Below are 13,777 nucleotides of genomic sequence, written 5' to 3' on the forward strand. Positions count from 1 at the left end.
GAAATAATAGGCTGGCTTTGCATAAGCTTTAGCGAATAACCAGATTATATTTACGGTGGCACTGTCCATGTTGTATCCCTACGGCAGACATTGCCTTGGGCAGCAACTTAACATTTCTTTAGACCCCTTTATCACCTCTATGCATCACGAACACCAGGGCTCCCTTCCGCAAAGTGATTGTATCGCTAAGACGGTAGCAACATTCTTATGCATAAGTTTACGAAGGTCTAAACGCTAAGGTCGCTTTGGGAAACCGGGACTTGTGTCTGATAACATCGGTTTAAATTTCGAGTCATTTCGTTATTTCTGCCCACAGCAAAGGGCAGGTGTCTGACATTTACCTGGAAAAAAGGTGTATCACCTGAGAAACCAACCTTTATTGACCTGCTAATTTTAGCGCCGCATAACTCCCATCAAGTTAATGGCTACAAACCAGTGTGACATCACCTTACTTCCACAGTTAAAACGTTTATGGGCCATTAATTTATTATATTCTCTCAAATGTTGTTACCCTGGAGATATTTGTTACAAATAGCCTGACCTTGTTTACAGTAAAATTACCTTGCCAATCGATTTTATTTGTCTCGTTACAAGCTGATAGTCGTCACCCATTGTGCCTGGATCCTCAAGCCCCAAGGAGAGCTTCAGTTACCGAAGTGTGTGAACAGCGTCGCTTAAGAAACCAGAAGCGCACTTATTCCTATGTGCTGAGGACTAAGCCGCAGTGTCTGTGCGATGTTATTCTCATCCTACAATAGGATTGTGTAGTTGCTGCAGAAGGACAAACCTTATAAGTCTTGCGGCATCTCAGCGTCTGACATCATGATGGCCAATTATAAAACTACAGTATTCCTCAATTTCTATTTCATCATTGTGATAGTGGATCTCCAGACGCTGGGGAGCCTACAATACAGCAATGGTCTCCGGAATCTGACAATTCTTGGACTTTTCCCCCTCACTGGAGGATGGGGAGGGGGAGAAAGCGCTTTGACGGCTGCTGAGATGGCTCTTGATCATATCAATGCTCGGACGGATATCCTACCTAATTATAATCTCATCATGGAATGGAGAAATACTAAGGTAGGTTAACGATATTCATTAAAACCACTAGCCTTGATCAATTGATCAGTTTGACCCCATTGTATGATCTCATTTGATCCAGACGTCCGTTGTAGCGTTTTTGTCCGCGGTACTCTCAATAGTAATCCCGTTAATTGGCACTGTAAATCCCTGACAAGGCTGTATTTGATCAACATCCTTGAAAACATGCTTGATACCAAATTAATTGGAAGGTTATCAAAGGGTCGCAATAATGTATTTGCCTTGAAAAACGAGGCGAAGTAAAGAATGTTTCAAACAGTCAACAAAGTACCGGTTGGCTCACTAACATCTAAAAATGATGATTAAAGATTAAACATCTAACTTCAGAGGCGGAAAAATGGTTAATTGTGACAGCGCATGTCAAACATATTGGATAAAAGGGGAGTCACTGGCGTTTCAATAATTTTTGTACCTAATTCTAAATACCTAAATCAGGGGCACTGGGTTGGCCTAATGGTTACAGCGTGGCTCGTCACGCTGAAGATCCGGGTTCGATTCCCCACGAGTGAAGCCCATTTCTGTTGTTATATTGCTGGAATATTGCTAAAAGCGGCGTAAAACTCACTCACTCACATCTACTTGAGCATATGGCGTACTTGGAGTACATTGTATTCAGATATGTTCAATTTGAAAATATTTTTTTGTGTCTAGCTTCATTTTCTTTGCTGCATCATTTCTAAAAAATATTTGAGTCCTTTCCAGTATGAGAAACAGTTTCCAAATGAGGTACCCAGCCGAGCTGTATATTCCTGAAAGTTACTAGCCAACAAAATGATTCACTAGTCTATAATCTGCTAATATCACGAACACTTCATCAGGCCGTACTCTTGCATGATATAAGAGTGTGTTATAACTTAACAAGTTGTGTTATAAGTTAGCAAGTCAGAGAGAGACTGATGTATTTACAAGAGAACCCTTTGAAAATTCAGAAGCCAGTGGGGACAGTGATTGGATTTACTGGCCTAACTGTATTGGGGTAGCGGGCGGGTGGATATTTCGCGTGGAACTGTAATTTAGAATTCTCGCCTTCTGTGTCATTCCATTCCATCTGTTGAATCCTATGTACCAGAAAAGAAGTTAATCAGTATTTTGGTACTATATTAAAATAATATTTTGTGTCTAATCCCGTTTCCTTTGCAATTTGAAACAAGGTATAACAAGGTATATTCCTACGTTCAGAAGAATATGCGAATACCCAGAAAAACAACTATGTTGCCATTCACATGTTTACATGTTCATTAGATACACAGCACCGTTAATTTTTAAGTCACTTAAATCAATATACTTCATTATTTCACAGCACACAAATCTGGACGCTTTAAGTGTCTCTCTTCAGCTGAAGTTTCAAAAAGGCTTTCTCTGTCAAAACTTTAATTGAACACGAGTCTGTCAAGGGACGACAGGACTGATGCAAAATACAAGAAGCAGCAACTTGATAACAACATTATCCTTATGTAATAACCACGTGTCGTCGACTCCTTGCAGCGCCATCGAAAGCAATTATAGATAATGTTGGAAACTGACGACAGAAGGAAGTATAAGGTGCCCGAGATGATTAGTGCCCCTATAGTTATAATGCAATACGTTACATAAGTTGATGGATAGGGTGTATCCGGCAGTATAAAAATGAAAGCACCCTGTCACACACACACACAAAAAAAATGATAAGCTTGTTAATTTTTTTGTGTTGCTGTCAAATATCATGTCTCCTTCTTCATCAATTTCAGTGCAATCCAGGATTGGGAATCAATGAGATGTACAGACTCCTGTATGACCCTCCGACGAAAATCGCCATCCTCGGTGATGGTTGTTCGTCCGTCAGTGAAGCAACGGCCCAAGCGTCATTTTTATGGAATATCACGCAGGTTAGTAGACGTCAAATGATCGTTGAGGTGTCTCAATGTGTCACAGTGACTCGCAGTGTTCATGCAGGCTGTTTTTCGTCTTTACCGAAGACATTTGTTGTTGCATCACAGCTTGTCTCCCTTTTTGTCTCCCTTTTTGTCGAAGATTGCCATTATAATTAGTTTAGTTTTAAGGTCCGCAATTATCATTGAGGTTCACACGCATACGTTGGTCTGTTATTTAAAGCCACACTCTCAGCAATATTCCAGCTATGCTGTCTGTACATAATACAGTCTGTACTAGACAGTCTAGTGATCAACAACATGAGCATTGACCTACGGATACGATGTTTCAACCGATTCAGCGAGCCTGCCCACCCGATCCCGTTAATCACACTGTTACGACAAACATAGGTTGCTGAAGACAATTCTAACCAGGATGTGGACGGGGCGATGATTTTTACGACATTCGAAGCCTTCGTAAACCTTCGTAAACCTTCACAAATATTATGGTAGATATGTGGAGGACGTTTCGCAATCTGCTCATGAGCGTTAAAAAAGACTTCTGACGCAGTTGTTTGCTGTAATATATGCCGTTCTTTTATGCGAATGATTGACTTGTCTCTGCCAGTGTTTGGGACAGATGCCATGGTTTTGGCACTATCTGATAAACACATACACAAGAGATGGGGGAGATCTATTATTTCGAACACTTCTCGATGTTATATAAAATGGTTAAATTTAAAGAGCAGGGAACAATGATACCGAATTACTGACTATGGTTTTTTCTTGGAGGGGAATACATTATTCAGATTAATGTTGGTATGTCAGCCAGAAGAACGCAAAATGTGATGACTCAAATCAAATATATGAACAATAAAAAAGCACGAATGAAAAGACGTTTGATGAACAAGGTAAGAACAGTGCCGTATGGTGATGGAAAGTTAATTAGATTGTAGCCGGATAAAGATACAAAATGCGGGAAGATGTAATCGAAATTCTGACTTTCTTTAAGAACGACTATTAAATATTCTACGACTTGTCAAACCCTCTTCAGCATTTCTTTCACTTGCAGCTTGGTCTGTCTTCTTATAAAGCAGTGAGGCGGTGAATGACATTCTGTCTGTTTAATCGGATTTTAAAGGTTTTTGATACTTTGAACTCTCTGAAACACCGCTGTATGGAAGTGTGGAACTACATAACTACTTATCCGAGGGTTTACATAAGCGATCAAAAAGACGTCTAAATAAGGAATACGTTTAGCCCGCGCGCACTTGTACACGGTGATTATTTAAAGAAGGTATATTGACATAAAACGGCATAAACATGTTAAGAAATTAGTCCATTCCGTTCAGTTTAGTGATTCGAACTTTTGGCCCTGTTGGAACGATTTTCAACAAATATTGCTGTGGTTGTTAGACGCGGCACTGAGCAATAGTTCTAGTCAAGGTATGTACCGGTAGCCATGAGATGAGTCTTTACCAGACAATCCAGTGATTGACTTCATGAGTATCACTGAATATAATGACTAGCAGACAATTTCTTTCTAGAATCTGATTAGAATTTACCTTGCTGCCTTCTACAACAAGCCAATGTTGCTGCGAGGCAAATGCTTCCAAAAAGCATGAACACAGTCCGACATGTAATTATTTTTCAACCACTCATTCAGCCGAACGGGTAGACTAGTCCTTTTTTCCGCTACTATCACGACAGAGTGCGATTTATTTCTGTGTCCTTAAGGTCATGAGGTTGGAATATTATTAACAGCTTAAAACGATATTAAATTGCCCTTAACAAGTTTACACGTTTAGATAATCGCTGAATTGGCTGACATATGACTTCAGTCCCCAATTGCACAGATCGATGCGCATGTTGATGATCACTGGGTTGTCTGGTTCAGACTCGATGTTTTACGGACCGCCGCCATATAGCTGGAATATTGCTGAGTGCGGCGTGAAACTAACACGCTCACTCACTCTCTTACAGATGAACATGTTGTACTTCCATTGTTGTATTCTACCTCATCCATTCATAGCCTCGAGCAACATGCATCGATATTTATACCCGTTACAATCAAATTTTGATGTGTCGAATTTCTGAGTGTTTAAAAAAATGGAAGCTTAGCCCCTCAATACCCTTGATGCACAAATGTTGCTGGTATGTCGAACATCTGATAGCCGAAACATTTACCTATGATTCTCTAGTTTCGACAAAATAGCGTTTGACTGGATACCATGCATGTCGAATTCTGAGAAAGACAGAAAAAGACAATTTCTAGGCATAAAGAGGATACAAGAACTACATCATGTCATGTCATGTCATGCCACGTCACCTACTAAATACTACGAATTTCCAATCATAATTGTATTTCTTCCAAAGCTGTAAATCGTGTTTCCGGTTTCCGGACTTAAACACCCATCATAGTATTGTGTTTCCCTTTTGAACACCAGGCTGTTTTCAAAACACACTTGTAGGACACCAAGTCAGATAATGCTCGTCAAATATTTGTACACTGGCATAAAGCTCTAACTGAGCGCACAATCTCTGTCTTCACTTCTCGAAGAGTAAAGGATCTTGGTAATGTGTTCGACCGAATTGTGCAACAAATATTGTCTATTGTCATGTTTCATTACACTTTGAGAAACCAAATGTGTGTTATATTGACGTTGGAACAAATTCCTTCGTTCTCAACACTTCAGGCGTATCAGATCTGTGGTAAAATCATTTCAAGTTGCATTAAATTTTTCAAGTCAATCCAAATAGTTTCCTGATTTGAAAACTTTATGTTTAACCGGCTTTTAAGCAAATATGTAACTGGCTGCTCGGCACACGGTGTTTTCTTGCGGATTATCAACAGTAATTGTCGCGAAAGGTTTAGGTGCATTAACGACGGTGCGTTATTGACATGTATATTAGGCTGAAATAATTACGAAATAAATCAATATATTGGGTTGTTTAAGAGGAAACATGGTGCTATATGAATCGGGTGCAGCTGATGAATGTTTGGAATTTTAGTATGTAACTAGTAACCCCCTGTTTTCGCGGGCAGTGAGTGTGAATATTGTTTAACGTCGAATTAAAACAGCAATATTTCCGCCATATCAAGACTACCAAAGCTTTGTGTTACTCAAAACGAAATTAGTCTATCTATCTATCTATCTATCTATCTATCTATCTATCTATCTATCTATCTATCTATCTATCTATCTATCTGTGTGTAAGTGCGAGTCTCTGCGTCCGTGTCCCTCTATGTGTGTGCGTTTCTCAGCAAAGGTCAGTAAATACCTAGAGTTTACATATACAATTAGGTCGCCGCCACAAGCATCTCAACATTAACGCTTTTGATATTGCTCAAGTGCTCTTGATCTTCACCGCCAGGGGCAACGTGTTTGTGTGGGCGTATACATGACGGATTTGACTGTGGACAGTGATGTAGTTTGATACTGCTTATCTGGCTATCAAACATTATGTATTAGTCTGCAAGAGAAACACGACCTCGTGTCTGTGGCATCAAGAATGAATGCATAGAATGACTTTCTCCGAAGGTGTTTCATGTCTATTTCGAAACTGAAGCAATTGTTGCTAGTGGTAACGTTTCTTTGTAATAAGTATACTGGACAAAATAAGTTAGGGATATTGGTATTTTTAAGACTGATATTTTATCAGTATCTCAATGAATATATACATCATCATATTTACTATTTTTGTTCAGTACATATTGATAGTAGAGTTTCAGTAAAAGTGATATCTGTCTCTTTGCAAGTTGAAATAATTAGCAAACCCAGAAGATTACACGAAGTTCTTTCTGAATTCTGTACAATAAAGTGATATGGTTATAAATTTATGAACTTAAATTAACACTATACACCAAAAATATCTGCAGTGACAGTATACAATAGGCTGGTGGTACTGAATCCATCGACAGTGTATCGACAACATCAGTATGGAACAAAACATCATAGTCATGTGTCCAGTAATAATTGAAATCACCTAGCAACAACAGCGGCCAAGCTTCCAAACAAGGCATAGCATGGAGTTCCAACGGACACTACAACCGCTCATCCTAGTGTAACGTGAGATGGCAGAGGCATGCTCTTCATCCATATATAGCCATAACATCTTCCAGACCTGGCTTATCTATACTGTTCTCCAAGCTGTCTGTCTGTATGAGACAGCAAAATCATATAAACGTCAAAATGCGTAGGACTGCCGCCCATCTGAAAATACAACAAACTTTGTTTTGTAATTACGCCGTTCTTTTTGATGCTATATTTATTGCAATAATCCAGATATAAATGAAATAAAGCAATCTAACTATACATTTTCTCAAGAAAGGCAACTAATGAACTCGAAAACGAAACATTGACTAGCGAAAGCGCCACAGTGAAACAGTTCAATACCGAAGCTGGAACCTGTGGAGATCTGAGCTAGAAGGATGCTTGACGTATGAAACGAAACACAGGATCGGGTGGGTCAAGCATGTTGACGCATGTCAAATGCGTAGATCGATGCCCATGAAGCTGATCACTGACCAAACTCAATTATTTACAATACCACCCGCATTTAACTGGAATATTGCTGGGTGGGGTTTTAAAAGACACAAACATACCAGTCAGACCAGGCGCTCTTGCACAATGTCAAGTCGAGCTGCAGCACTCGGTCAACACGTCTCTGGACATTGCCTGGTTACTGTGACTGGTTCGTTTATTTGTTCTTTGAAGGGGCACCCAGCTGGTTACTATGGACATGGCTTAGACGAGCCTTTGTTATTTTATCTTTCACGTACAATCTAATCTAATAAATCTCTATAGTGCTAAAGATTTCAGGTTGACTTTTACGGGCGCTTTCGCGTATTCACAGTATGTACACACTACAGAAGAAGCTGTCTAAATCGGCACTTATCGGGAATGAAGAAACAATCCAGGTTAGACAATGTGCCGGATTGTAGATCTGGTGGTAATTGTACAAGCCACGGACGGGACTGAGATTGCCGGAGTGGACAGATGCCGGTTTAGACAGATTTCACTGTATAAGCACAGTGCTTCTTGGTTTAACAGTCAAAGGCAACTTTGAAGAAATGGGGTATAAATACCGTTTCAAGTTTGTTCGAAATGTGAATGGCCTTGCCGATAACATGAAGCTGTCTGGCAGGACATTTCACACAGTTGCTTTTGCGCGTCTGAAACTGCGTTAACCCATAGCTGGGTGTTCACCCATCCGTCTTGAGACATTGGAAAGTGTGGGAGAGGATTTTGAACCTTAATTTGCAGGAAACTGATAGCGAATGGAGCTGTATAAAAACAGTTGAGATGTGTTGGTGCTCAGGTGCCCTGGTAACGATCCAGGCAGCTGCATCCTGAAAGAAGTGATGTTTATGAAGGAGTGCTGAACATATGCCACATAACAGGGAATTATAGTAATCTTGTCTTGAAATGATAAGCGATTGAGCTAGCATTTTAGTTAAATCTCTTTCCAATCTAACGGAGGAGGAAATGAGCTGTTTTGGAAACTGCTGCTACTTTATTCCCCATTGTCAGTGTCCAAACCAAAGCCCCGATTCCGTACTTGTTTGCTTGATTTTACCTGAGTAACTGTAATTCAGCGATTCCTTTCAGTTTGATAATAACACATTTTCTTTCTTTGTTTGTTCGTTTATTTAAATGTACTGCACTGTCCAATCACTTTGTCTTGCGCGCGGGCTATTGTTAGGAAAGAAAACCGTGCTTTACGATACTTCCTTCTCACGGAATATTGCACATTGTAATTAGGACCAAATTGCTATACGTTCCTTTGTTATTCGTGTCGCCTTTATAACCTTACACATCTGACCAATGCAACGTCATGTTGTCTTTCCGTGTTGCGAATTCAAAGATTTCAGTGCCTTACCGCGATGTAAAGCGATATCGCCAATCCTCGACCTCTGAAGATCTCCAAAGAGAATTTAAATACATTCAGCTGCAGAAAGTCTGAGATTAACATTCTCTTCACAAATTCGATAGCATTGTCCAGAGATATAGAGGATGCAGATGAGCATGAAGAAGATTTGGTCCGTCTCGTGTTGAGATGATTTTAAGAGACATCATACATTATATGATACGTAATATTTCGTTTGTGAAGAAGTAGATAGAGCTGAAGAGGGAGGGATCATCCAAGTTGATAACGGCAAAAAGACGTTAGGGTCTAAATCTTTGAGTTCTTCTTTAGGACTCATCTATAAAAAACCTCTATTCCATAAACTCTACAGTAATGAAGCACGTGTATTACTCATATGGTTAAACATAACCATATACATATCACATGCGCACATCTCTATTGTGCCTAGCAAGATTCTTTATCTGTATTTCGTTGTCCGCGACATGAAACAATTAGCTGTGACGTCAGTGAAGAAGGCCGTCACATTTGCTTACCGTGTTTACTGTACAAATGCAATGGATAGTAAAGACATTTTTACACTTGAACAACTTGTACACTATGTAGGACACCAGTTCAAGGTGAAACTATACTGTACATCAATACAAAGTGACTTTCATTTTCAAATTCAACTACAAGTTGAACACTCCGCGCCTTATCGATGCCCATTCTACTCCAAATAAAACTCATAATTTCCATTTCATCAATTCTTAATCAAGCATGTGTCTATTTTAGTTTGATGATCCACTAAACATGGAGGACCCCTAATTCAAGAGAAAATGTATATCTGTATGTAGCTGAGTAACTGGCACCCCTAAATACCGCGTTCGTGTGCGACAATGCTTTTCTAGGCTTTTACAAATGTTCAAGAGGAAATACATAAGAAGGAAAATTATCTGAGGGCTTCATTTAAATGAAACGACAGGACAATGTACTCTGTAGAGAGATAAACCATTGTTCCATTATTCGCAGAACGCTTTAAATCTTGGTCTGTTTGAAATCGGTGAGTGAGCAGTATTTAAAGACGCGTTCAGCAACATTCTAGGAGCATATTGTACCGACTTGAAGCCTGGTATTCAACATGACCAGCAAACTTGTTACCGTTCCACATCCCATACCAAGGCCATTAGATAATTACTCTGATACTTTAAATGGTAATAACGTCCAAGCTATTTCATACAAACGAATTCCAAAATTGCACAAAACACTATCAAACTGAGCAATATTTTTTATTTCATAACTCGTTCAGCACGTTCATATTACAATTTCGTAATTATCCATGGATTTAATTGATCTTTTAGAAATCCACGAAAAAAAGGACAGATTTCGAATTCAGATTGAGTATCCTGCTTCATCTAGTTAGTCTTACGCTTTTCCGATTATAAATTAACTAAATTCATTTTTGAAAGGAAACAGGTAAAATTATCGATTTCAGGTTTTATTTCTAAGTTGAATGATCTGGTAGAAAAGGAGCGACGTGGATAGACTCTGAGTCAGAGGACGCATTCTCCTCTATGATCGTGGACGTATTCTCCTCTATGATCGTGGACGCATTCTCCTCTATGATCGTGGAGTCTGCCAGTCAGCATGAAATCAGTAGGACATTGCAAGTGTTGTGGCTCTCACCTGCTCCCGTCTAAATCCTGCTGTGTCCGCCAACACAAGTAACAATTGTAACTTGGTTTATTCACTCACTCACTCACTCACTCACTCACTTACTTCCTGTCACTCACTTATTCAATGAATCACCGACCGACGCACCCACCAACCACTTACTCACTCTGAGGTTACCGCGATCAAGTGTTGCGAGATACACAATTATATCCTTATCCAGTTTGGACTTATTGAATCCACAGAACCCCTTGCGTGAATCAAATGTGTCAAGAATTCAGTACATTTTGTAGTCCCGCGTGCCATGTACGTCTCATTCTCGAAGGGAATACACAAATTAGTTGTCATAGCAGGCGTTAGTTAGATTTGTTTTATTTCTGAACGTGACGTCGTGATGTGAATGATACTGTTCAGGGAGAAGCAGTTTCAATACCCTGTCAAGCCCAAGCAAATTGCATGGATATGGAAAGACTGAAAATAATTCAATTACTCCATGTCATATAACCCTCTAAACTTTCACGTCCAGAACAATTTGTTGGTCCACAGTTCATCAATTTCACAAAGTTCCACTCTGAACTCGTCCGTATTGAGCGAGTGTTCCAGCTCTGGTATTTAGTTGTGTTTTGTTTTTGTAATACTAGTTAATCGAAATTCAAGAACGTGATTTTAATGTCAACACGGTATAGCTGAAATAAGCTCCAGCCGTTTGAGGTTTCTACACACAGCAGAATTGATCTTCAGGATCAATTGATGCTTGTCGTAAAAGACCTTTAACGGGATCAGGTGGTCAGGCTCGCCGACATGGTTGACACTTCATCGCTTCCCAATCGTGTAGATCAATGCTCAAAAAGCAACGCAAAACGGAAAGCAACGCAAAGCAGCAATGTTCTTTTCACCTTCTTTTTGATGGATAGACAACTTCTTAATGCAGTGGATACGACGTTGTGTTTTGTTTAAATGCTACCGCTGTTACCGGGCAAGGGATATACAGAAACATGAACATACCAGCTTCCAAATGCCAGTAAAAGAAATTGTGAAAACACTCTCAAACTGTTACTCAAATTCATACGTTAGTAACATCTGGTAGACTTAAGTTCATGTGTAACCTTAGTAGCCTACATACTATTGCTATTTACATACATGTACTAGTAAATAAGACAAGCCAATGTTAGAGAATAACCAAGGTTGGTTTCTGCCCAAATATGGTCCAATGGAAGTAAAAGACATCCTAGTGATGACAATTATTGCAATAGGATAACGTGTATCTAATCTATAATTACACCAGGTGTTTGTAATGACGGTAAGAATTTCATTTGCATCCGCCCATTACACATCTTTCATGTCAATAATATTTTAGTGTCTATTGATCGATCATTGCCGCATCCTGTAACGATTCATATTTCTTTCAGTGCACGATAAATAAATGATGGAGAACTGCTTCACTTTTCATTTGTGTAATACAATACAATAGGCATATTTGGTAAGGTTTATTTTACTGTTACTCAAATCCCCGCACATTTGATTCAAGTATTCGCCACAAACTGTACTCTTAAGTGTCGGAATGATGAATTGAGGTTGAATTTCCTCAGCAGCGTCCGTCTCCAGAACCGATGACACACGGCACTAGTATAACCAGGGACGTAAAACCACTTTCTTTATGTCTTAGTTTCCGAAGAGACAGAGAACGTCAATGTCCACGACAGCGTTTACAGCTGGACATATTCGCTGGCCACGACCGTACAAGGAGTTTCATTAGTTTGGGGAAATCTCGATAGATACAGTTCAGTGAAAGCGTCTAACATACAGTTCGTGAAATTGTTGGAAGATAGTTTGTGCAGATATCAACCACGGTTCGTTCAGGTCACGGTCCTGATTTGTTTCAACTTTGATCTATCGTTTCTCTAATAACTGACTTCAAAATGGTTTAAAAGATTCAGCTGATTGTCTTTTATAACGTTTCCGAATAGTCACCAAACCCCAAAAGCCCTGTTCTGCAAGCAATTCTGAGTTTAGGACTATTAACTGTCAGTATAGTGACAACGATTACGTATTTAGTAGCTCAATACTACGATTGGTATCTGTGATGCCAGTGATATTGATCTCTCGTCCAATCCATGCTATGACAGTACTTTGACAGTGCACATACACTGTTTTCGAGTGCGGCGAGCACCACGTCACTAACAAATGTAACAAATATTATTCGCGGTACCGATCCTAATAATTTAACCGAAAAGAGGCATCCAGCGTCCTTTCCTGTTGATTTAAGTACCATCATTCCATATTGGGACCCGTGAAGGTCCAGGGGTAGAACAGGCCTTCAGCAACTCATGCTTGCCGTAACAGGCGACTATGCTTACCTTGAGAGACGACTAACGGGATCGGGTGGACTTGCGCAGATCGATGCTCATGTTGTTGGTCACTGGATTGTCTGGTCCAGACTCGATTGTTTACAGACCGCCGCCATATAGCCGGGATATTGCTGAGTGCGGCGTAAAACTAAACTCACTCACTCACTCCCATTCATATTGGTTTCCTTAATCAAAGAAACTATAGGGAGAGCATTTTTGCGTCTGTTGTGAAAGAACATAAAGGTATTATCAGTGTATGTGTAGTTCCAAAACAAACAAGCTTTGACTTTTATATGGAAGACTGAATGTCTTATTTTTTGTTTCTGGTCAATGAACATTCTATTTCTCATGATTAGAATTCTGTCAATGAACTGCTTTTGATTGTTATCTACTCCGAATATCAAGAAAACCTAGATCGACATTTTGAGTGAGAGAGTTTAGTTTTACGCCGCATCGAGCAATATTCAAGCTCTATGGGGCTGGTCTATAAAAAATCGAGTCTGGACCCAGTCGGATCCAGTGGTCAACAGCATGAGCATCGATCTGCGCAACCGGGAACCGATGATTAACATTTTGAAGTCTGGGATGACAAAATAATTTTCCAATCAGTAACTGGAAGATTCTTCTAAATAACGATAGTTTTGTACAACCTGTCATGATGTGTGAGTACTTCAGTCCACATATAAACGACTTGTCCTGACAAATTACGCGCCTGTGTACATCCCCATTACCGCAAACGGTGACTGTATCGTTTACAGGTTCAGACAAGTGTTGGTCTGACCAGTTTGTTTGGGCTGACAATCCTAATCCAAGATGCTCGCCAATCGTGAAAGACCAAAGGGCGCTGGTTCTCAATAGATATCTGTTTCTTCGTCACAGCAACTACAACAGTAAATTCGTAAATGTGTGGTCGAATTGCGATTTAAAGTTGACCGTATTACAAATGCCTGTGGAGTTGCTTTG

At 39.7% G+C, this 13,777-nt stretch overlaps 1 protein-coding gene across 1 annotated transcript in view; it reads left to right on the top strand.

Moving 5' to 3' along the window:
- The first annotated feature begins 822 nt into the window (after positions 1-822).
- LOC137282519 (gamma-aminobutyric acid type B receptor subunit 1-like) overlaps positions 823-13,777 on the top strand; it is a 102,492-nt gene continuing 89,537 nt past the window's right edge. The window contains exons 1-2 of the mRNA XM_067814277.1: positions 823-1,080; positions 2,829-2,966. Coding sequence (XP_067670378.1) covers positions 823-1,080; positions 2,829-2,966 — 396 coding nt within the window. The remainder of the gene's footprint in view (positions 1,081-2,828; positions 2,967-13,777) is intronic.

The sequence above is a fragment of the Haliotis asinina genome, chromosome 4 (assembly GCF_037392515.1).
Source record: "Haliotis asinina isolate JCU_RB_2024 chromosome 4, JCU_Hal_asi_v2, whole genome shotgun sequence".
In the NCBI taxonomy this organism is placed as follows: Eukaryota; Metazoa; Mollusca; class Gastropoda; order Lepetellida; family Haliotidae; genus Haliotis; species Haliotis asinina.